The sequence below is a fragment of the Terrapene carolina genome, unplaced genomic scaffold, assembly GCF_002925995.2.
Source record: "Terrapene carolina triunguis isolate 2854851 unplaced genomic scaffold, T_m_triunguis-2.0 Scaffold97, whole genome shotgun sequence".
Classification (NCBI taxonomy): domain Eukaryota; kingdom Metazoa; phylum Chordata; order Testudines; family Emydidae; genus Terrapene; species Terrapene triunguis.
In genome coordinates, this window is record NW_020664448.1 from 9,343,253 (window position 1) to 9,369,400 (window position 26,148).

At 42.5% G+C, this 26,148-nt stretch overlaps 1 protein-coding gene across 2 annotated transcripts in view; it reads right to left on the bottom strand.

Moving 5' to 3' along the window:
* The window catches only part of DLG2 (discs large MAGUK scaffold protein 2), a 581,213-nt gene that overhangs the window by 381,310 nt on the left and 173,755 nt on the right, over positions 1-26,148 (bottom strand). For both annotated transcript variants that reach the window (XM_026651698.2, XM_026651699.2), the window contains exon 6: positions 2,384-2,520. In XM_026651698.2, coding sequence (XP_026507483.1) covers positions 2,384-2,520 — 137 coding nt within the window. The remainder of the gene's footprint in view (positions 1-2,383; positions 2,521-26,148) is intronic.

Genomic DNA, 26,148 nt, shown 5'->3' on the forward strand with positions numbered 1-26,148 from the left:
TTGTTCCTCCTGTTGATCTTATAGAAAATCACCATCAGGAAAGTCAGAAAAGAGTAAGTGGATGCAAAATAAGAGTCCCAGAGGAATATACTTGTTTTATTTATTTTTCCCTTTTTAAGGGAAAATTGTTCTTTTTCATCTATTGACTTAGGTTTATTGAGACTTGATAGGGTTGTACTTATGAAGATACAGGGGGATGATTCTGATCCTAGTGGTTACATCTGTCTTTGTGTAAATACTTTTCAGGTTATTTTCTCCAGGAAGTGGAATTTGTTGAAGTGAAATCTTGAGCATTTTCCTGTGAACATCTGTGAACTGTTGGATTTAATTGGCCTATTGCAACTGATGAATGTTCATGTCCTTTTTAAAGCTCAACATGATTTAAAGAGCTCCACAAAGAGAAAGATGGGTTTTTTTGTGCAGAAGTCCTAAAATTGGTTTTAAGTAAGTAAGTTTGTTTGGGTTAATTGCCTCTGTAGTATCCCATTAACTGTTTAGTTAATTGGACTACAGCTGGTGCTCACTGTGTGTAGGAAGGAGTGTTTGACTGGTTTTGTTTAAATGGCATTTCATTCTCTTTTATTCCCTTTCACTTTACTTTGCTTAGTTTATCAGTGGCTATGAGCCTAAGGGACTAGGGTTCGAAACAGAGGGGAGCTTGGCTGTTTGCAAGTACTTCAAGAGTTGGTGGTTTAGGTGAGGTGTACATTACAGGACTATATCAGTATAACGACAACACTCAGGGGTGTGAAAAATCCACACCCCTGAGCGACGTAGTTATACCAACCTACCCCCCATGTAGACAATGCTATGTCAATGGGAGAGCTTTTCCTGGCGACATAGCTATTGCCTCTTGGGGAGGTGGATTAACTATGCCAATGGAAGAAGCTCTCCCATTAGCATAAGAACTTCTTACTTAAGCACCACAGCGGTGCAGCTGTGCTGATGCAACGTTTTAAGTGTAGACCTGCCCTCAGAGACTAACAGGGAAATAAAGAAATTGAACTGAAGGACATGAGGCCATATTTGCACATATAATGCAACACTTAAAAATGGATGGCATAATCTGATTCTAAAACAAACTCCATATTGGTTTTAATAGGGATTATTTTTAAATGACAACTTGAGATAGCCCTTACAACTGAAAATCTTAAGCTAGGAATAGGAAGGATGTATGGGGATGGTGCATCTTAGTATGGGTGGTCTGGATAATGAGAAAGGCAAAAGTAAAGAACATAGTGAGTAAACAGGTGGACTACATTGTTATGCTGGTGGTTAAGCAGGGTGGTTAAGCACTGGAATAAATTGCCTAGAGAGGTTGTAGAATCTCCATCATTGGAGATTTTTATGAGCAGGTTAGACAAACACCTCTCAGGGATGGTTTAGATAATACTTAGTCCTGCCATGAGTGCAGGGGACTGGACTAGATGACCTCTCGAGGTCCCTTCCTGTTCTATGATTCTACGAAACAGGACTTTGTGTATATTCTTAGTAAGTAAACAGGATTGCACCACAGAAATACCCGACTCGTACAATCAATTACTCCTCCTAATGCAAACAACCCATCATGGCCCCAAATATTGGCTAACCGCTCAGGCTGAGGAGCAACAAAATATTGCGTATGGTCCAAACTTATATCCTTCCTGGGTGTAGGAGGTGGCTCTTTTGTTAAGTTAGAACACAAAACTAAAAGTTAAACCTCAACCTAAGTATTCTCCCCAAGCTTGGAGTTCTTAGGGTTTCCCCTGCAGGATACCTTGGTCTTAGCTCTTAAGCCTGGTCTAGACATAGATTTTGTACCAGTATAACTATTTTGGTGAGGGGTGTGCTTTTTTTATTTTACTGAAATATTTACACTAGTAGACCCCCTAATGTTGATGAGGTTATAGCTATATAAAAATATCTTATTCCATTGACAGGGAGTGGACTGGATGATCTACCAGCTCTTTTCCTTTGCTAACTTCTGTCATTTTAAGGAAACTGAAAAGTAGGACTGGCCCCAGGGCAATGAAAGGATTTTTCACTTTAACCTAGAACCTTGTTCTAAACTTCTCCAGAACATCTGACCTGGCATTAGCAAGTAACCAAACGTAGGGAGTAAAACATTTACTATAACAGCAGTGGGTACATATACTTTGCTGTGAGTTAAAAGATTACCAAACTAATGAGACTCTTTGGCTCATCTTCATAAAAACGAGTTGGGTTTTCCAATACAACTTCAACCTCAAACATATACATTCAAAGAAAAATATCAAAAATTAACAGTATTACTTGGCGTTAATTATTCAACCAGATTTAACCACTACCACACCTCCACTGCAAAAATCCCCATTTGAAACATATTTTCACCACTTCAAATATAGTTCCAGTTTGTCATTCTCACCATAAGAAGTCTGTCTCCAACTTGCAACCTTCCATCTTTCTGTGCTGCTCCTCCATCAATAATCTTAGTAACATAAATGCTGTTGTCTCCAGCAATGTGTTGGTTTCCCACCCCTCCTGCAATACTAAAGCCCAGACCTGGAAAAGAAAGGGGAGGAATACTCGTTAACAATACCAAACATACTCTTAAAGAATGCAAGGGTAATATGTATTTCCATTAACCTGTTGGAAAGTTATTATAATATTTACTAATAGCAAATAGTATACAGGGAAACTTGTGGGGTATGTGCATCTTTACATTGCACTGCCAATATTTCCTTGGAGACCAGTCACAGATGTAGGTTAAGAACATACTGCCATATTGAATCAAGACCAGTAGCATGGACCAGCATTCACATCGCACTCCCCATCAGTATCTGTCCCAACCTGGGGAAGCTAATGAACCAACCACCAGACCAAATTTGGTGATGAATCCTGGCCATGTGCCTCCTGAGGCATGTTGTGGTGCATACGCTAAGAAGAAGACCAGTGGTCCATCTAAACCAGTATCTTGTCTCTGACAGTGGCCAGTGCCAGCAAGTGCAACAAACCCTATGCTAGGCATGGGATAAACTGCCATCAGGGAAAGTATTTTTACTGACCATAAGTACAGTTTGGATTATGCTGTGAATCATGGGGTTTTATCTCTTCAAAACTGTTGTGTTTCTTGTTACACACACACACACACACACACACACACACACACACACACACACACACACACACACACACACACACACACACACACACACACAAAACTCTCAATATTCTTGTTGTCCCTTTAAGCAGCTTAATGCCAGGGATGGGGAGAGAGAAGGAGAGATCCTTTGTAGACTGTACAAGTTGTTCAATTACCACAGTGAAAAGCACAGAATAGTTTAGGTAGGGACAGATGGAGAATGCAGTCCTTTGGATTTAATTCTGCTTTGCATAGTTATTAGCACTCAGCTATTATGGGATATGGGTGCATGAAAGATTAGACTGATATACCTTGATGTACATGTAACTTCTGTTTAGTAACCTGTAAAATTCCTAGGTGAAGAATCACACAAAAGATCTCAAAGCTCTGGAGTGATGTCAATAGTGTATTGTAATATGATTAGGAAATATACCTATCTCACAGAGCTGGAAGGGAACCCAAAAGGTCATTGAGTCCAGCCCCCTGCCTTCACTAGCAGGACCAAGTACTGATTGTTGCCCCAGATCCCTAAGTGGCCCCCTCAAGGATTGAACTCATAGCCCTAGGTTTAGCAGGCCAACGCTCAAACCACTGAGCTAGCCCTCTCCCCAAATGATAATGCAAACTACAGAAAAATACATAGAACAGGAAGGGAAAATAAACAGACTTCAGATTCCACAGGCTTGACCCTTTACCTATATTCTCCCTACTATTACCGCTACACACACACACACATATCACTACTCTCATTAGTACTAAAATTTTATCTCCCATTTTGCAAAAGTGTATGGCAATATCTGTCTATAGTGTCTTATTTTCATAAAAATCTATTATAGGCTCCCCAAACAATTCATAACAATTGTTTGTTTTTTCTTAGAGTCATATGTCTAATGAGAACTTCCAGCTGAACAAGTAAGTCATTACTGACACTTGCTCGTAAGGTGAGATTTGGAGACAACCCAAGCGTAAGTATTGCTGCAACAAAGAAAATAAATGCTATTATCTCTGATTTTTATATCACTAATTTTATTTTCAAAATGTATTGTATTCATTGGTTATAGAAACAAACATTTTAGTGATGCCTGGAACTTCATCTGGAGAGATGCAGTAGAAAAAGATTTGCTCCCTGTAACTTGGCAGTTTATGATTTTCACCAGCTTTATTGCTTGTGCAATAAAACTCACTGATGTTACAGTTAATACCAAAAGGCTTTGTCATCTACATGACGGCAGAGATGAAGTTTTATAATGAATTAAATCTGTTGACAATGAAATTACGGGTTTCCTCTCATAGTATCTTTAGAGAAACGTGCTGTCAGATAATGGAATAGGCTAATTAATGGAAAATGATAAATTACAAAGAGAAACCTCTGGAATAATATCTGAAATCCAATGAACTTTAAATGAATTAATTATGACAGTTGTTAATAATACATGTAAAATTAATGTAGAATGGTGGGACAATTAAAATAGAGTTTTATCTAATTTCTGAATACTCTTTGTATTTATGTGCTACTGTTAAGACAACAATGAGAACAATTCTGGAAAAAAAATACATGATTTGCTTAGTCCTCAATCATTTCTTTATCACCCGGGAGACACAATGAAGGGGGACAAAAGGATGTCCTCTTTAAGAAAACTTCAATGGCAAAAACTCCAGGACTTTGCCCCAAAACAGCTACACTTAGGCTGCTGCCTCCTTTGATGATTTATTTATTACACACTGGGTGAAAAAAATCCAACACCTGGTGACAAAAGGATCTGGGACTAAAACCCAGGTCTGCACAGCCAGGGACAGCTGATGTTCCCACAGTGCCATGGGGAGCACTGTGGCGAGAAGGCACAGCTGAAGTACCATACAAGAGACCCAGAGTGACAGTACCCTGCAACCCTTTGATTGGCCAAGCACCCTATTTAACCATGGAGGGTGCCCCAAGAAGTTGTCTGGGCAACCACACAGACTTCGGGCCTGCTGCAACTCCAGACCTCACCTCATCTCTGATCCTAGCCTGACTCTGACCTCCTGACTCCAGCCTGATACTACCTCTAATCTTGAGTCTCCGACTCCAGCCTGGCTGTGACCCTGACTCTTGTTTCCTGATTCCAGTGGTACTACCTGTGATCTCTGGTCTTGGACCCCAGCCTGATTTGACCCTGGCTCTAGTGATTCCTCCAACCCCTGCTCGCGTGTGACCCACAGTCCAGCTGTGACCACTAGGTCAGACTGCCTATGCCCTGACCTGTTACAGGTATACATTTTTATGACAATGTAATAAAATTTTCTAAAATATTATTCCAGAATGAGGATGGCAGGCAGAGCGATCAAGTTGATAGGACAGCAGACTGGGAGTTAGGAGACCTGGGTTCTATTCTCAATCCTGCCACTGAGGTCTTCTGTATGACCTTGGGAACCTCTGTTTTCTCTCTTCACCCCTTGGTGATCCTAAACTGTAAGCTTATCAAAGCAAGGTCCGCCTCCATGTGTCTGTACCATGCCTAGCACAGAGGGGCCTTTAGGCACTACCATAACACAAATGAAATGACTGTCTTCTCTGTTTTGAGTTGTTTGTTTTTTTGGTCAGAAGCCTGAGAGAAAGCTGATGAAAAGAACCCGTTGTCCATCTGTATTGTAGATGTGATGGTTGTACTGTGGAACAAGGTTATTTTCCTATTCTTAAGGTAGCTGTGTAAGAAGTATTAGAATTCACAGTTACTTCTTTATGATTTAGACATAATTTGTAAATTGAAAAAAAATACCCCTCAAAAACTTTTCTTCCATCTTTATTGCACAAAGTGAAATTAGTGAACATGACCCTGATCCTGCGACTGCATCCACAAGGAGGCCCACTGACTTATTATGTCCCAGCATAGGAGCAGGACTTTGTACGTGACATTTTCAGTAGACACTTATCACCTACCTTCGCAGCAGATCAAATCCACTGAGTGTGTGATATTATATAGTATGTCCTTTGTTTTCCTCCATTGCAGGCTGTAATATTTTGGTCTAATTTTAGTTGGTGGGTTTAGTGTGAGGATGCTGGATGGTGTTGGTGGCCTGCAGTGACCTATATGATGTAGGGGTCCCTCCTGGCCTTACTCTATTACTCTAAGGGCACGTCTTCACTACCTGCCCGGATCAGCGGGTAGAAATCGATCTCTCGGGGATCGATTTATCGCGTCTCATCTAGACGTGATAAATTGATCCCCGAATCGACGCGCGTACTCCACCTCGTCAGGAGGAGTAAGCGGCATCGATGGGGGAGCAGCGGTGGTCGATTTGCCGCCGTCCTCACAGTGGGGTAAGTCGAATAGGATACTTCGACTTCAGCTACGCGAATAGCGTAGCTGAAGTTTGCGTATCTTACATCGACCCCCCCCAGTGTAGACCAACCCTATGATTGAGAGACTAATCCTGTGCAGGTTCTTACTGAATCACTCATCCCCCAAATCCACAGGAGCCGAAGAAGCGCAGCATACTGCCGAATCAGTAAGATGTCACCAATACGTTTACAAGGTGTTGCGGGAATGTATGCACCTACCATTCATTTTCAAAGGCAGAGTTGCATAACCTATGAAACCAGTGCAAAGCTGCCTATAAGACTGCGCAGTCCAATGGACAGTACAGTACTATGTACTATACTAAGGCTGCCTTTGGGACACACAAAGCCAAGAGCTAGCCTTGAGAATGAATGACTATGGAAGAGCAGAAAGAGAGACAAGAAGTAACAACCATCCAAAAGAAAATACAGACAACTAAGGAAAGACAAGAAAGAAAATGGTACAAAATGACTAGACTACCCAGTGTAGGTCACCTGTGATATAATGGTCTAAATTAGATAATCTAATGACCTCTGCTGGCCTTAAAATATATTAATCTAGATATGGAAGAAGAGACAAAGGGGATGATAAAATGAAGAAAATACTGGCAACAACTTTTAGGTTTGTGAAGTGAATTCAATGTATTTCTGTTGTTTTATTTTATTATTTCCCCAGCAGACATTTTATATCTCAAAGTTTGGGGAACATAAGAACGGCCATACTGGGTCAGACCAAAGGTCCATCTAGCCCAGTATCCTGTCTTCTGACAGTGGCCAATGCCAGGTGCCCCAGATGGAATGAACAGAACAGGTAATCATCAAGTGATTGGGATGTTTAAGATAGTTTGACTACTGTAAAAATTCATGTAAGTTGTTAATAAAGACAGTTGTTTTAAGTTACTGGAATATACTGAACAAGATTTTTAAAATACAATGGTTTCCACTACTTTTATAACCTTTCAAAAAGACTTTAATTTAATTTTTTAGTTTAAAACATTGTATTTAAATGTAGACACTCCCCCATCCCCCTCAACCTCAGAGGTGGGGAGACTTTCTGTGGAACAGGATGGGAAGAAAATCCTTGGTCACTTCAAAGATTGCCTCCTCCTTGTTTCTCCCATCCTTGTGGGCATTTATTCTCTGCACAACTTGACAGGTGCCTAGCACAATTACTTATTCAATAGGAGGGCCAGTTCCCTGATAAACTGCAGCTGGACTCAGAGTAGGAGAAGACATGTCCTAGAGAAGGTGGAGAATGGAACTGGGACTCCTAATGTCTGGCAAGGAGATAACTCACATGAGGGGAGGACAGTGGGGACCCAGTAATGTGCTAGAACCAGGTTAATGGTGCAGAAGGTGGCAAGCTAAAAGCAGCCCCCGACCCCTGGGTGATGGAGAGTTGTGGAGCTGAAGGCAGTGCCCACCTCCATGTGGTATGGGTTATGGAAGGAAAGATAACCTGTGCCTGACAAGTTATTGTCAGATAATTCCCAGATGTGCAACTTAATAGAGTTGCAGCCTAGTTAAATCAAATTTCTAGTGTCCTGTCTTTCTTCCTGCAATGTCGGGGACAATGATTAATTTCAAGAAAGCCAAGGTAGCGACAATATTTGTATGAAAGCCAAGCAATTCAAAGTCAATGTTTATGCCATCACTTTTTTGATGGGGGGGGGGAAGGGACAGTAGGGGTTGCACAGTGGCTTGGGGTTTAAAACCAATTGTGAACCAGACATAAAAGTTGGAACCAAACTGAGTTAGCAATAATGATCTGTAAAAGCAACTGTCAGAGAAAACAACAGCTGCAAGTCTGGGGAAAGATATACAGACAGAAGTGACAGGACAAAATGATATACAGAGATTGTGCAGCATGAGCAAGTGACAGCCTGTAAATTTGACATCACTCACATCTTTTTTTTTTTTTTGGTGTGGTCTAAATTGATAACCATGTAAATCAATTTCTGTCTAAAGGAAAACCTTCATGACAACCTCATAAGAGCTTAGCAGGCAATATCCTGGCAAATGTAAGTTTAATTGATAATATCACAAAAACTGTTTATGGAACTGAGATCAGACAGCTAACCCTTTAACCTTGAACATTTCCAATTTGTAAATAATTCAAGTGTGCAGAGTAAATGCTGTCATTAAAAGCGACTAATAATTTTAATACATCTTCTAGTTTTAGTTAAGCCAGCATTTACATTTATTTTGTATTATGTGTTGCATGGATGCAATGTTTGGATACGTGTTTTAAGTCTGTCAGTGTGTTAACAAAAATGCACAGTGTTTATACTTAGGATTCATTATAAACCTTGGGAACATTGGGAACATTCGTATCGGTTGCTTAATGTTGCTTTATTAATTATAGACATTTTGAATGTGATAAATTGCTTGTCCCTACATAATAAAGAAAATAAAGGTGGTGATAGGGGATCTAGGTCATTTGCTGCCTCATGGGGGGAGTATTGCATGCTGCTGTACCTCATCACAATGAACAGTGACTGCGGGGGGATGGGGATGGGCGGGGGGGGGGGGGAAATAAAGCCTAGCAAGAGTTTCAGAGTCATAGATGGAAACCTCTCTGGGTTGAAGCCATCAGGAGCAGCTAGCTTAGTTAAGCTCAGAAATGCCACACCCATCAATGGGTGAGGAACTTGATGGGGCCAGCAGCGAAAGGGGAACAGTCCCAGTAGCAAGGGAGGGAGACAGAAGCAAGGGTAATTGGTAGCTCCTCCCCCTGGGAGTCTCTGGCACCATTGGTCAGCTGGGGGAGAGGGGTGCTGATTGGCCGGCATTCCCCAGCTGCCAGGATTTTAACCCAGCACAGGGCTATGTGGAGTCTCTTTCAGCTCCATTCAAGAAGCCCACCCTCCCACCCAGACTAGGAACTTGGCCTGACAGATGCCACGGATCTAGCCAATCATCTTTTTAGGGGATCAAGAAGGAATTATTTTCTCCCATGGGCCAACTGGCAGAGGACCAGGGAGTTTTTTGCCTTCCTCACAGCACCTTCAAGCCACAGTGGGTTGAGTAGGAACGTGCTTAGTACCTAACTAAGGTACTAGGGTGGAGTTGTTTATTTGGTGCAACTTGTGGCCTGTTTCCAGTGCAGTTAACAGAATAAAATCAATAGTCCCAGAGGCAAAAGACCTGGGATTTTGGTGTTGGGCCTTGGGCTCATGTGATGGGGTGAAACCTTGTGGTCTTCATGGTCCAAGGTCAGATCTTGTGGCCCTTGCAAGCCGAAGTCCCCATCCTGCTGCACGCTCTGTCCCCTTCATGTGGGGTGGTGTGGGGTGGAAAAGGGGGACAGGGATTGGGAGGGGAGGGTGCTAGGACTCAGAGAGAGCTGAGTCCTGGGGGGTAGGATGAGGAGTGTCTACCCCGCATTATGAGGAGAGTCTAGCCCCCGCACTGGAACCAATTAAATGACTGGTATAGGAGAGTATGGGTGATGGCTGGGTAGCGCCCTCCCCGTATGAAAGTTTAATAAAAGTTGAGGCCTGCCACTTAATTCCAGGCATCTGTCTTCATATTTCCGCTGTGTCCACATAAACTAGAGCTGAGCGAACAACTGATTTTCCAGTTTGGTTGCAGCCATTTTGAGAATAGCTTAAAACAGTGGTTTTCAACCTTTTTTTCCTTTGTGGACCCCTAAAAAAAATCTTAGACTTGGAAATCTTAGACTTAGTCTGTTGACTCCCAGGGGTCCACGACCACAGGTTGAAAACCACTGGCTTAAACTATTCATGTCAAATTTGTGACTAGTTTTGGGTCAATTGAAGCTTCATTTTTCAGCTAATAAATCATTTGTTTGGAAAATAAAATTGCCCAGCTCTACCCAGAATCTCAAAATACAACTGAGCTACCCTCATGAAAAAGGGAAGAGTGTGATTTGCTGATAAGAAGCCCGGACAGTGAGTTCTGGAAACATAAGTGCTGCCCTGTTAATTTACCATTAAGGCCCCGAATCACATGCACAGCAGAGGGAACCTGTTAGTGTAGGGCGAAGACTGTCTTGGTAAGCAGTGCATTTCTTGTTCCATCTCTTCCTCTGAGCTCACGTTTTTCTGATGTAAAGGCCAAAGGCTGCCTCCCTGAAGAGAAGACTGAGGAGAGTGGAGTGGAAAGAGGCAGAGCCTAATGTTACCAAATTGAGAGTGTTTCATTGGCTGTTATACTGTTTTATCTGCATAGGAGGAGGAGTTATGCCTCCATTTTGAATCTGTGAAACTGAACCTGACAGTGAAATAAACTAACATAATCAAAAAGTAACAAACATTCCAAGGTCAGGGTCCAATCCAGCTCAGGTTGTAGAGCCTAGTTTCCCACAGGCATTCTCCCTCATCTGTCTCAAAAGCAGCCACCCTCATACCCCTCCCCAGGAGGAGTGAAGAAGGGAAAAAGGAAACTGAGATGGAGTTAATCCCCTTTGGACCAGAGATGAGGTAATGCTCCTGTACCCAGTTCCCAAAGCATTGCTAAGAATATACTCAAGAGCTGTCCTCTGCAAAATCACTCTAAGCTTACAGAATTTAATCATTCTATATTCACTTGCTCTTTCTGAAAGGCATAGTTATATCAGTCATACGTCAATTAAGTTGTCAATGCTAGTGTGATGTATTCTTCTAAGATGGGCTTCTAGTTCATCAAATTCCACTTAACTTAGGAAAGGAACACAGGTAAATTAACACAAGATAATTTGATTGATACCATTTGACTGATTAGATTTGACAGATAGCACAGTTATGGAAGCAACATAAATAACAAGAGCCACAGAGACATGGCTAATTTTAAACAGGGTGCTGCAGAAAAAGGATTCCTCAGTTACTATTCCCCTTGACCCTTTAGTTCCAGCACCAATGATCACCTCACTCCATGTTGTTGTGAAGAGAGAAATGCCATGCAGAAGACTGCTCATGGTAAAAGGCACATTAATGGTGGTGGGGTGGGGCTTGTTAGTCTTGCAATTACAATATTTCTTCTGTCTACATTATTGACATATATGATGCTTTAACAGTTACCTCAACTATTTCGGCCTGGGGAGTTTGCTTATGAAAAAATGAATTGAATTACAAAAATAATTCAATTTTAAAAATAAATTAAAGCCAATGTGGGTGCTAGGGTCTTACAAAGAGCAGTTTAGAGACAGATTCTGCTCTATAGATATTTCCATTTTTCATCCACTGGAATCCATACACTAATCCTTGGGAAACTACTAACCTCAGCCAAAGTAAATGTCACTGTGTCTTGGTCCTCATGCTGGAGAAGTAAGTTTAAACTGCCCTTTGTTCGAGTGAGTTCTTATGAATCTCTTCCCATCCTGGCTCATTTGACATTTTATTCCAATAAAAGTTCCATAAATATAATTCAGCTAAATTTTGTATCCACTCAGACGAAAGATCAAACAACTGTTAAAAAATTTAAGACATGTTACAGTTCACAACATGTTTCACCAGAGTTCACAAGAACTATCTGCATCTAGTACTATCAGCTAGTACACCAGACTTCCCTCGACCATTTGAGAGGGCTCTTTGACAATTGGACAATATGGCAATAGCCTGGGAAAGTATAACTGAAAAAACATCTAATTGATCCCATCATTATGTTTCTTTCTCAGGGTATTCTGTGAACTCAAAAGCATTAAGCATCTTCCTTAGTGTCTGACATTTATATGACATATGTAATATTCTTCAGTTATTTCTCAATTTCAGGCAGAGTAAGGCAGATGTACAATGCTTGTTGGTGAAAAGGCTGCCCTTTGAAATTACCATTATATAGAAAAAAATGATAGTTGAACAGTATAATAGTTGAAGATATTAGTCTACTAATACACAGCGACACTAGTTGGAACCATTGGGTGTGGCAAATGCAGTGCAGAAAGCACTTTGTAAAGGATTAACGGGGAGTGCTCCACAACCCAGATTCTTCTCCTTGAGGCCATCGGCCTGCGTCGAGCCTGAGTTGTCAGAGCTCCTTAATCCCACATTTTTATAGGTAAATTAAACACGCTTTCTATGGAAATAACGAAGACTCTTATTATAACCATGGAACCCCACAATTCCTTTTTTGCAGAGCCATTTTTCAGAAGAGAGACAGATTTTAGCTATAGCTCCTATCAGGTGAACAATATAATATTTTCCACCTCATACCTGCCTTTCATTTGTTGATCCAAAACATTCAACAATATAATCATTAATTAATGATGTAGGGTTCTGCAGGATTCCATCTTATCACTCCTCTTATTTAATGAGTACATGAGTGTAGTGGGGTGGTCCCCCGCTCCTGCCTGGAAGGGCTTAAAACAGCCCTGGCAGAGGGCTGCAGCTCTAAAAGCTGGGCTGATTGGGGAAGCAGCCACTGCTGGGCCATGCCCCAATCAGGCCACAGCTGGCCTGTATAAAAAGGCTGGGAGCCAGGAGCTCAGCAGTCTCTCTCTCTTCAGAGAGAGAAGGGCCTGGCTGCAGGGAGCTAGAGACAGGGTACCTAAGTGGAGCAGGGCTGGGGAGCTCCAGCCTGGAAAGCCCCAGGCTGCAGCCTATTAGGAGGCCAAGGGGTACTGGGGGTTGCAGAGGGCAGCCCAGAGGTAGGCCAAGGCAGCAGGTCCAAACCCAACCTTGCCATTGATGAGTGGCCTATACTGCAGTCTGCCCCAGGGAGTGGGGGCTAGTTGGTAACTGACAGTGGCCTGATACTGAGGCAAGGTGGGGATAGTGGGTGGGGGTTCCCCAGGTAGGGGAGACCCTAAGACTGTGGGGTTACTGCCGGGGGCAACACCCCAGGTACAAGGGCACTGGGGTCCAGGGAGGGACATGGGGGCCAGAGGACAGGCGGATCACCAGCCTGCTCCAGGATGCTGGAAGAGCTAATTCCCAAGATGACCAGCAGGAGGCGCTGCAGGGGTGAGTCCGCTCCTCTACAATGAGGCTGTTGTCAGGGCTGTGTAGGAGACATGGGTTGAAATGTATTCAGTAGGCTGATAATACACAGCTTTATATTTTGACCTCACTAGAGCTGTCAGTTGCATTACTTTAGGTCTGGAAGAGGGCTAACTGGCTGAGCAGCTAAGACTGGGATGATATCTGTGGTTGAGTAAGCACCCAGAAGAGGTGGCAGGATAATGATTGAGGGGGTTTACAATCTGGGAGCAGCCTGGTTGGATTCCCAGCTGCTATTAGAACATCCAATAGTAGCTACAGTAAAGTTGGCCCTTCTCCATTTCAGATGCAGACCGTGAATTGTTACCCATGCCTTCATTACCTCAAGATCAGACTCCTGCAATGCCTAGGGTTGCCAATTTTGGTTGGATGTATTCCTGGAGATTTCATCACATGACAATCTTTAATTAAAGATTAATCTTTAATTTCTGGAGACTCCAGGCCAATCCTGGAGGGTTGGCAACCCTAGCAATGCCCTCTGCCTGAGGCCACATCTTTTATTTGTACTGCTTGCTAAGGGTACATCTGTACTACCTGCCAGATCAGCGGGTAGTGTTCGATGTATTGGGGATTGATTGATCGCGTCTCGTCTGGATGCGATAAATCGATCCCTGAATTGACACCCGTACTCCACCTTGGCAGGAGGAGTAAGCGGAGTCGACGGGGGAGCTGCGGCAGTTGACTCGCTGCCGTGAAGACGGCCAGGTAAGCCTAACTAAGATACTTTGATTTCAGCTACGCGAATAGCATAGGTGAAGTTGCGTATCTTACTTCGAACCCCCCTGCTAGTGTAGCCCAGGCCTTAAGTGGTGGTTCTTCCTTTGAGAGCTGTAGAATGTCCTATGGGGATCGAGGGAGATAGATGACGCACACTAACCAGTATGTACTTCTTGACACAAGAAGCTCATCCTAAGTATCCGAGGCCCATGACAGTTCAAATTCTGGATGAGCCCTATCATATGTGACAAGCTTTCTGGATATTTCTGGGCAGCGTTTCTAGCTGAGTTTCTCTGCTCTGCTCTGCTCTCTGCATGTGTGTACAAACATCTCAAACAAGCCCATCCCTCCTCCTCATTGCTTCTCTCCCTGCCTCTGGATGTAAAAATCAAATGCTGCAGTAGAATGCATGTGGGTTACAACAGCAGGGCCGCCCAGAGGATTCAGGGGGCCTGGGGTCTTCGGCGGCGGGTCCCGGGATGGAAGGACCCCCCACGCCGCGGGTCTTCGGGGCACTTCGGCGGCAGGTCCTGGAGCAGAAGGACCCTTGCCGCCGAAATGCCGCCGAAGACCCGGAGCGGAGGAAGCTCCGGGGGCTCGGGCCCTGCGAGAGTTTTCCAGGGCCCCTTCAGCGAGTAAAGGACCCCGCTCCAGGGGCCCCAAAAAACTCTCGTGGGGGCCTCTGTAGGGCCCGGGGCAAATTGCCCCACTTGCCCCCCCCCCCCCGGCAGCCCTGTACAACAGCCAGAAAGGAATTTGCTCCTAGCAGAGATTTATTTGCCTTTTGGCCTACAATAAATGTTTGCATTTGATTTAAATGCCCCACTGGGATTTGTGTGGAAGCACTATGACACAAATACTGACATATCTTCAAATATAGTAGCAAGAACCTCTATAGTAAACAATAAGCATACAGATACGGCAGATAATGTGTAGTGTTTGCATTATCACGATAAAGGCTAATCTTTTTGTGATCCTGATAAAGGGCCTGAAAATACATTGTCACATTATTCTGTCTAAAAAGTAAATGTTCAACACCCATACATAAAACTTCTTATCTGGTCTTTTGACTTCAATTTTGCAATTAAGACTTTTAAAGAATAGTTCCTATTATGGATTTTTACATGCACATACTTATCAAAAAATATCATAGAAGGATAGATTCCCTTTGGATAGAGTTTAAGTGATGGGATGCAGAGAATTTTAAGACATGTATGAAATTTCTCATTACATGTTGTACATTCTCTATAATTTACATTTGTCTAAATAGATTTGAAGATAAAATACAATTTTGTATTCTCTTTTGACCTACTGAGTCATTTTAAAGAATATTTTAAAACTCTTGTGGATATAAACAGGAAAGCAGTGTTCCTAATTTGCAATTAGCTGATTTTTAAAAGGAAGCTAATTAATGATAACTTGCATCTCACTAAAAACCATACATCACAACATACTGTTATATTTCCACTAGCACAAATACTACGAAGCGAGAAAATCATTTAATGTCTGACTTGTATTGTTACTCTGAGTCATGGAAAATATTTGAGTCAATGTAGCATGATCATATCATACTGATCCTACACATTTCACATGAAAAAGCTAAATTATTGAAAAAGAACATACCTACAAGATCAACCATATACCCTGTTTCCCCGAAAATAAGACAGTGTCTTATATTAATTTTTGCTCCCAAAGATGCGCTAGGTCTTATTTTCAGGGGAGGTCTTATTTTTCCTGGAGCTTCGGGGCCTTATATTCCGGGGTGGCCTTATTATCCGGGAGGTCTTATTTTCGGGGGATGCCTTATATTACAGCGAGAGGCAAAACTGGAAGTAGGTCTTATTTTCGGGGGATGTCTTACTTTCGGGGAAACACGGTAAGAATAAATAGTCAGTCAGGGCCTGATTCTTTGAAAGTTGTGGCTTAAAGTTTCATGTAGCTTTTTCCTTTTAAATTTGTGTGCCTGCCCTGCATATGCTTATATTGTAATTGGGCATGCAAATTGGCTCCCTGCATGTACATTTTAATGCACACACAAGAATATGGATGGACGTTAGGTCTCAACCTTCTGAAAGTCAAGTTACGGAGACATTATTTTGCCACCTCTACCCCTCAGATTCAGATCTCCCAAATTCAGATCTCCCAAAGTTTATGAATTTAAATGTTGCAGGAGACCAAGTTATCTCTATTTGTTAACCCAACAATTAACGACTTTTATAACATTTGCCTTTGCTACTCTTATTTTAATTACAATATTGGATCAAGAATGGTTAGAGCACAAAATTGAAGGCTAAAAATTCTTACACTTTACTCCCTCTATGGCCTTGGCCAAGTATCCCAACTTTTTCACTCAAAGAGAAAATTATTCAGTGATTTTAATGACTAAAACCAAGTACTACATTTACTTGTTACTGGCCAGTGACTGCTTAGAACTACGTAAACTATTTGTTGGAATTTATAGAGCCATTTTAATTAATACATAAGGAAAGAGTGAATTACTTGTGTTTAATAATAATTACTTAAAAATCAATTATGTTTTCTTGAGAATTTAAAGCAACAGAAGTATTTATACATATAGCAAACAGAATATATTTAGGCCCAGATTTCTTCCCTGCACTTAATCAAGCAGAAGTGATTCCAGTCTTGAAAAAACACCCCTTGGGAGATACAGGAGAAGTGCCACATTCACTGAATCATGCTATCCTGCCTGGTGGAATGCCACCCTTCCCACAGATATAACAAGGCTTCAGATGGACTCGGGTTATTTGGCAATGCTTCTTTTTGATTTCCTGGGGATCTATGGGGTTTGGAGTTGAACCTGCAGGTGTCAATGGAAGAGGAAGCCCTCTCAACCTGCGTCCCACCCCCAAACCAATTCCTTCAGTAGTTCCTCCAAATCTAAAAGCGGAGGGTTTTTCCTTCAATAATTCCTCCACACCACCCCCTGGTATCACTGGACCCTAAATAATCTAATAACTTAATTTTTTACTAAGTAATTAAATTACTTAAGCCCAAATACTACAAAAGCTCCATTCATGAGACTAGACCACTTTCCATCCACATGGAGCCCCAGTGAAGTCAGGTATAGGGGCCCTCCCATGCTGAACCTCTTCAGGATTGGAGCTTTGGTGACCTGGTATAAGTAACTAGTCATACAATTAGTAAGTAAAACCAACAAAAAACAGTTGAGTTACTTGGTATTTAATTGCTACAGTTTACCTTAAATTATTAAATATTATTCCAATTACTTACAGAATGGACACATTATTTGCCACTCCTAAGAAATTAGATCAGCAGGGCTTCATCTTGCAAACATGCACATCAGTGGTTGCAGGATCAAGCATAGTTTTAATATGATACATTTCTTCTATATGAAACCACTCACAAAACATGCTAAACACTCCCACAGAATCTGGCAAATCTGTTTGTACAGATTGAAATCCATCCACGGAGCACACAAACCTGACTCACAGGAAGACAATATCTATTTGTGATTTATTTTTTTAAAAATGATTTGCTGTATATCACATTAGCAGAGATTAGCAAGATGATTTATATTTTTAACTTGTTTACTGTGAGGTCACTGCTTCTTAAGTTGAGATGGCTGTTCTATTAAAATATTTAATGATCTGTTACCAATTAAATGGAGGCAGAAAGAGCAATCTGTCACTCTGAGATCTGCTTAACTACCACAAATGATTCTGTCAGGGAGAGAGTCATCAGTTACTTTTCATCATCATCTATCTGATGAAAGCATTGATCCCCTTACTCCAGTTGCAAAGTAGAATCTATCTGAATGGAAATATTTTCTTGAAAAACTGCCTGATTACATTTAAACTTGAACATACAAACTGAAATCAGATGTTATCTTGTAAATGGTCTTATCTATTCACAACCAAGTCATGAATAACTTGCCATTCATTTTGTTACTTTTGCCTTATAAGAGAGTAAGACATGGATGAAACAACTGTTTTTGTGTTGGAAGACTCTGAAATCTCCACTATTACAAGTTACATATCACCTATCTGGTGATGTTCTGAACAAGGAATGGAGATAAAAACATGATTGTATTGACTGAGCTGCAGCATTAACATTAGACTCTGAAAACACTGGTTCAGGAACAACATGTTCCTGGTTTGGTTCTTTCCTCTGCGTTTCCATGCAGCTGTACTTCAGCCACTCAGTATACTGAAGACAAGCAGGCTCATCTGCAATGCTGTATGAGATAAAGTGAAACAAAAATACTCCACAACAACAACAAACAATATAAAAGCTACTATTGCTGCTCACTAAGCTAATGGTGGTTCTCTCTTTTTCTATTAACACCACTCTGAGTGTTTTGTCAGGGAGAAGTATGATAGTTACCCAGCGTATTTAAAGAAAGAGGAATCTGGAGGGGCCCATATTTGAAATCTGCAGTCAAGAATATCAGACCTTTCAAGGCATGTCCTGAAGCGCACAGAACAGGACTGTGCTAACTACAATCAGGGCCGGCTCCAGGCACCAGCCAACCAAACACATGCTTGGGGCGGCACCTTGGGGCAGGGCAGCACTCGATTTTTTTTTATTATTATTTATTTATTTTCTGATTCGGCAGCGCGGCGCTCGGAGGGGGAGCAGGGGCTTCGGGTGGCGTGGTGCTCAGAGGGGGGGCGGGGGCTTCAGGCGGCGTAGTGCTCTGGGGAGCGGGGTCTTGGGGGGGCAGGGGCTGGCGCGGTGCAGCGCTTGGAGCGGTGGCGGGTGCTTGGAGGGGGGATGGGGGCTTCAGGCGGCGTGGCCCTTGGAGGGGGGGGCTTTGGGTTGCGTGGGGGTGGGGGGGGGGGGGTTTCGGCGGTACTCGGGGGAGGGGGGGGCACGGTGGGGCGGCGCTCTTCTTTTTTGCCTGGGGCGGCAAAAAAGTTAGAGCCGGCCCGGACTACAATAATATTTAAACATGGTTGTCTCAGGAATAGTTGTATAGCAGGCTTTCTTTGATCAATGTGGTTTTCCTGGATATTATCATCAGGGCTTTTCAGACATCTGTGTTAAGACCCTGCTATTAATCTCCCTAGGTAGTTTATAGCAGGGTTTCTCAACCCCTGGGTCAGGACCCAAAATTGGGTTGTCAAAATGTTTCAAAGGGTCATGGCAGCTCCTGTGGCTCCTCCCACAGGACTGGCTGGGCTCGCCTCCCTGCTCCAGACACTGCAACCTCTGGGATCCCAATGCCACTCAGGTTTGGCCCAGACATCATAATGATGGGAGTCTGGATAGGCCAAATTTGAGTGAGTGGCACGGCAACTGCATGAACTAGGTCACAACCCTACTCACACAAATTTGATCCAGTCAAAAGGGTGGGGCCAAACCTGAGCAGTGCTGCAACCCCAGAGACGAGAGCCAAGCCCTGCCAGCCCCACAGCACAGGACCTGCAGGAGCTGCCACTGTGGGGTGAATGCCGGGCAGGACCCAACCAAAACCACCCCAGGGCCTCCACCCCCAGACTGTTTACTGGGTTGCGACAGGCCATAAACATTTACAAATGAATCCTGAGCCCGAAAAGGTTGAGAACCATTGGTTTATAATATGGTCCTAACATATAAATCTGATGAAAAGTTCCTGTTAATAACTGTCTGGGGAACCATACTAGAACTCAATGAGCATGTACAGTGCCTCAATATTTGGAAGCCAATGTAACTACACCTCATAGTATTGTTGATGAAACGAAAGACTATGTAAGGCAGAGGGTGAATGCTGGGGCAACCCGATTATCTGAAATCTCTAAGGCTACCTCAAACCTTGAAACTATTTAGGCATTTATTTAATCAAGGGCTCTGACCCAGTGGACTCAGTAAATCAAGACTTCAAAGCCTGCAAGCCCAAGATCTTATTTATAGGAAAACAGCTTCCTGAGAGCAGGACACAAGTGCTGGGTACAAAGTTGAGATTCAGCATTAAAGGTCTTTAGTGCTGAGTCTGAGTGCAGGCATGCTGTCTAAAGTGCAGTAGCTGAGGCCTAGAGTTAAAGTATGAAGTCCAGTAGAGTCAAATAGTCTTTGCAAAGATAGCCAGCTGTCTGTCCAAACTACTTGTCCAGGAGGGATATGATCCTGTTTTTGATAATAGAGAAGTCCAGAAAACAGGTAGGTCGTACCTGTTTTGAATTAACATCAAACTGTGCTGAGGCAATACTTTGTTCACATATTCATTAACGTTTACAGATGTAGAGAGGATTCTATTGTAATAGTGCCGCCTATGTCTCCTAGACAGAAATAAAGCAAACAGAAGGCAACCAAAATACAAAATTACTGTCAAGGGCAAGCAAGGGAAATTGTTTATACTTAATCTCTTGTAGTCACAGCAATAATTGCCACAGTTTTATGGCTTGGCTATTTTTCTTTTTTCCATTCAATGTTTGTCTTTCATGCTTTTTGGGCAAGGACAATTTGTATCATTATCTACGTAATCCTCCTCACAAAAGCATCCCTCATTTTAACATTCTCTGGGTGGTCACAGTGCCTAAACAAATTATGGCTATTTCCATGACATTACTGTGTGGGTAGCACTTGCTACTGTAGAATTTTTAGTATCTTTTCAAGCACAGGAGAAACGATTTGTAAGATGCTAGCTCAGACATTTGGTGATTTTTAGCAGGCATGACTATTACTCCTAGTACCTATAAACTATGGATAAATTTCACATCTGCCATATTGCCAATAATCAATATCCAATTAATTGATAAAATTAATTGTGATTATATGTTTAGTGAGAGGGTGTAGTGGGGTTTACAAACCCCATACTGAGCATAGGCAGAAGGGAGAGGAGTCTCGTCCCTGCTTACATGCAATCAGACTGACCACACCCCCTCAGAACTGCCACTTTTGGAGGCATGCACCCACAGGTGAGACCAATAAAGAAAACAAGCCCAGCTATAAAGGAGGGAACAGGGAAAAGGAGGTAGAAAGGTCTGGGATAACAGAGGGGCAATGGCCTTATGACAGGATGTGTCTAAGAAACCGACAAGGAAATAAAAGAAGACTGCAAGTCCTGGAAGTTAAGGGCTGATGGGCTCAATTTAGATTAAGAGTTTATGGACTGGTCTAGCTAAGTGAATTGAAAGGGACCAGTTAGGAGAAAGATGGAACCCCTAGAGAGACTGCACCAAGAGCAGTTGACAGAGAGGTTTTCTTTAGTGTGGATTTGTTTAATAACAAACTGTGACTAAGTCAGCCTTGTTTGGGTTTAACTTAGCCAAGACAGCACATACACAGAGAGGCATACAGTTATTATATTGCTAAGACATTTCCTACAACTCACAATATGCTAGAGGTCACTGCTTGGTAAAATTCCACTCTTTAAAATTAGCTACACTTATCCTTCATCCTTCTTCACTCCATCCATATCCCCTTGCATTTTTGGGGGTGGGAGTAATGGAGTGTCCACCCCACACAAGATAGCGCAGGCCAAGTGAGCTTAATTAATCTGATTGGCTGCACCTGGGGGAGATCGGGGTTTGAAGAACTGATACATAATGGAGCCCAGCTGAGAAGGAACAGCAGGGGCTGGTATAAAGCCAGGAAATTGGCAGAAGAAAGGGGATGAAGGGGAAGCAGGCTGCAGTCACTCTCTCGGATTAGGGAGGTGTGTTTGAAGCTATGGAGTTCAGTAGTCTGCAGTTACTCCCTGCGAGGAGGTAGTTTGAGCTGGTACACCCAGAATGGGGGAGCCAGAAATTGTAGAAAGGAGTTCAAGGAAAGAGCACCAGGGTCTGAGGGAAAGCAGACCACAGTTGCCAGATAAGGGGTCACTAGACTGGAACACGGAGTAGTGGGTGGGCCTGGGTTTCACTGCCAGTTTCTGGGAAAGCAGCACTGGAGCCGGCCTTGGACTGCAAAGCTGACTGGAATGGTAAGTGGGCTGTTGATGCGGTGGGACTTTGATACCCCTGAAGGGGAGGACTGTACCGTGACCCAGCCAGAGGCCTGAGTCATGAAGAAGGAATACCCAAAGTCCAAGAGCGAGAGAGACACACAGGGCAAAGAAATCAGCATTGGACCTGAATGGAACTAATCCCCAGAGCAATCAGGAGGAGGCACACCAACAGTGAGTAGACCCCATGATAGTGGGAAACTATGTTTTTCCATTTGTTCTGTTAAACTCATAGCACACATTTTTGTGGACTGCAAAACAACAACAAATTTGCAGCAACAACAAACTGACCTCATACTTGCAACTACCATTTGCCAAAGAAAAGCTTTCAGAAATATCACAAGGAAACTGGCTCTTTTGCTTAGGCAAAGGATGTGTACATCGTTCATGGATTCCTAAGAATTCCTTGCCATTATGTCCGATTTTATCATCTCCTTGCACTCTTGAGATCCTGCACTACAACCGTCACCTTCACCCAAGGTGAGGGATTGGAGAGAACTAATTGTACAGTCCATAAAAACTGCTCCTTAACTGGCCACACAGATCACTGCTGAAAACATAAAAGCCTACACTGATGTGTACAATATAATCAGGGCTGGCTCCAGGCACCAGCACAGCAAGCTGGTGCTTGGGGCGGCCCATGGAAGGGGGCAGCACGTCCAGGTCTTCGGCAGCAAGTCCCTCAGTCCCTCTCGGAGGGAAGGACCGGCCGCTGAATTGCCGCCAAAGAATGAAGCGGCGCGGGAGAGCAGCTTCCGAAGTGCCGCCGATCGCGGCTTTCCCCCCCCCCCTTCGCCGCTTGGCACGGCAAAAAAGCTAGATCCGACCCTGAATATAATGGTGTTGGTCTTGCTTTGAGCAGGGGATTGGACTGAATGACCTCCTGAGGATTCTTTATATGATTCTAATACACCGGGCTTCATGTTTTTGAAGCACTACATAAATATCCGTTAATATCTGTGACACAGCAAACTCCCTCTGCCCGCCCAGAAGCTCTGTCTCTGTACTGGTCCCAAAGGTGCTATTCATCTCAGGAGTGATAGGCTGAAAGTAGGAGATCAAGTCTTCCACTTTGCCTTTTTAACATAGTTTTCAACTCATGCTAAAATGCACTGTACCAAGAAAGAATTTATATTCTATTGTAGGTTGTCTGAAAAGTAACAATATTTCATGTAGAGAAAAAGGAGCCTCCTTGCCACCAGCATAAGAGAGAATTTCTGGCATGAAAAGATCTTAAGGGAGCCTCTCTGCAGTGGAGGGCAAGTAAATGGAAAAGAGACACCTCCTCCCTCCCCCCCAGATGTCATGGTTTACCAGCTGGCAGGTGGGAGAGTACTCTATACCATCTGAATTATTGCCCTTGTGGAAATAATAGACTGAAATGACAGCTGATGAAGGAATTCCCTTAAAATAGCAGGTCCATCTAAAACACATCTCTTAAATAAAGAGAGGCTGCAAACTCTGGGAATAATTAACTTAGAAGTTAAAAAAAAAGAAAAGAAGATAAAGGAAAAGCAACTTTCCAAAGTTGTTGGGCAAACGAGTTCTAAACCAATGAGAAATGGGCCCAAACTAAAAAACCAGATGCAAATCCCCCACTTCGTAGCTCGGACCCATCTATACAAAATTCTAAGTAGGAGTTGTAATCTCATTTTCATTTAAACTTGTTGCAATTACAACAAAGCTTTACAATAGTGAAGATGCAGCAGGAGTGTACGAGCTATTGGAGGAACGTGGGTACAGCAAGGGGAACATTCAGAATGCAAATGGTCCCCCATATCATTTGGTAGCTGAATTCTAACTGAACCAACTATTTCTCTCATACATTCCCAAAACCCATTTACTCTTGTCTTTCTCATTGTTTCAGACAGCAGAAGCCAAGCAAAAGAATTATGTTCACAATCTGATTTTTTTTAAAATAGGCCACTAAATAGTATTCAATCACCACCCCACTTGTATTTTTAAAAATGAGATATAAATCATTGCCTAATCAGTATTTAAGATTCTGTAATGTTCTGAATCTCTCTGATTTTCACACTTTCTCAGAAGGTCGAGGGATCCTGATTGACTGCCAATGTTAGTGTATTTAAAATAATTAGATATAGCTCCAAAATGAAATGATTTTTATTAAATATAATCCATTCTTTTTGGAGGTACATTTCATGGTATAGCAGTATTTCACTGAAACCATGCAGTCTCTCCAACACATCTCAGGAAAGATGTTGGATTCCTAACACGTTATTGGTAATCTACAAAAATCTATTGTGTTTGCAAATAACTAGCTAAAGGGGCAGGTCCCTGTACTGTAATATCACTTGTTTTATTTTCGCCTTTGTTTTTTATTCAGACCACCAATGTGTCTCAATAGAGCTGGGTCTAAGGACTTGTGAACCATGTAGTGTCAGAGCTGCAATGTTCAGCTAACATTCCTTCTAGCTTTTAGCACAGTGGTTAGAGAATTCACCTGGAATGTGAGATACCTGAATTCAATTCCTCCATTTGCCTGATGTTGAAAAGGGCTTTGAGTTTGGGTCTCCCATGTTGCAGAAGGGTGCTCTAGCTACTGGGCTATGGGATATGCTGGTATGGGGCTTTCTCAGTCTCTCCTGTTGAAGCTGTTCCACTTTGTAAATAGTCATTGGAGCAAGGACTAGAGTCTCCCACACCCTAGCTGATTGTCCTAACCACCAGGCTAGAGAGTCATTCTCATTTGCTTTCCAATTACTATTACCTGTTGTGCATCATAACAAAAACAGCATTCTTCTTACTGTATATCTGGTACATATCCCAGAACAGATGGACTTTACTAGGAAGAGAAGTTTAAAAAAGGAAGAAAGGTTAAAAAAGATAAATGAAGAAATTGTCTCCTTCACCCCCCTCAAACTCTGAGTTTTCATCCCTAAAGTGCGTGGAACAATCTTTTGTTTGTTGTTTTACTTTGTGAGTGTTTTTTTTATTTTTTTTTCATGATACAGACAAAGGTATCACAGATGCAGCAAAGGTATTAAGTTTGACCCCACAGTTTGGAAATTGGCCTTTCCCGCACCTCCCATTCACAGGCCTAAAGCCATGACTATGCTACAAACTTTGTTCAAGGCAAGTTAGGTTGGCATAAAATCATTGCAGTTAGTATATTCCTTGTGCACATGCATACTTGGCTCCTTCCAGCAGCATTGTGTTTAGTCACTAGGCATGCTTGTGTTGATGCACAGTGTGGTGCACCAAGGGTAGGTTATCCCAGTGTGCAACTTTCCATCATCCAGCGTGCTGTCTTTTGGGAAAACTTGGCGATTCGTGGTAGGAAAGAAATGAGTCACACAGGGGTGAATGGAAGCAAAAGGTCAAATTCCCATCATGTAACTTTATCCATCACATACTGCTATCCATTTCCTATAATTTTTGCACCTTTTTTTTAAATCCCAGAAACCCACATGGCACTTCTCGCTGTCCGCCATCTCTGTCATAAACATGGAGCCCATACTACTGCATGGAGCTCTGCTCTACTGTCATGAGGGCTGCAAACACAGGATGAAAAATCCTCCGGTATTTTCAGAGCCGCAGGAAGAACCACAACAACAGGGGACATGGTGGTTTTTGTGTCCCACAGCAATCTGTTCTCCACAGCAAAAACCAATTCCAGGTTTTCATCTGTTTTGATTAAAACTATTTGTTTTAAAAGCTCTTTTGCTTCCAATCTGATCTGCAAATTCTTCTTTCCCCATCCTGCTGCCTTCTGCTCTGTTGCAGGCACAATTCATTAAGATGAATAGCGTTCTGCTGGGTCTGCATCTTCAGTAAGTATTTCTGCAGCAGTTTAGTAATGATCTTAATGTTCATGGTTGTATTTTTACAGCCATCTCAACTGGCTATTAAAAGACAGCATTGCACTTGAAAATTGCTACTGCACCACTTCAGAAATACTTACGATGATGAGGATGCAGAGAGTGTTGTAATTTCAGTAGAGACCTCATGCTTCATGAATGACTTATAAAAATGGATGGTTATAATTTATTATGAGAGTAGATGCCACTTTAGAATATTATTCCAGGAAGTTAATAACTGTGGGGAGAATTATTAAGAATTAGGTGACTTTTTAAAAATATTACCAAAAATCAGACTTTGCTGCACAGTTTTCTCATTGTTAGCATATAAGTACACCTCTACCCCGATATAA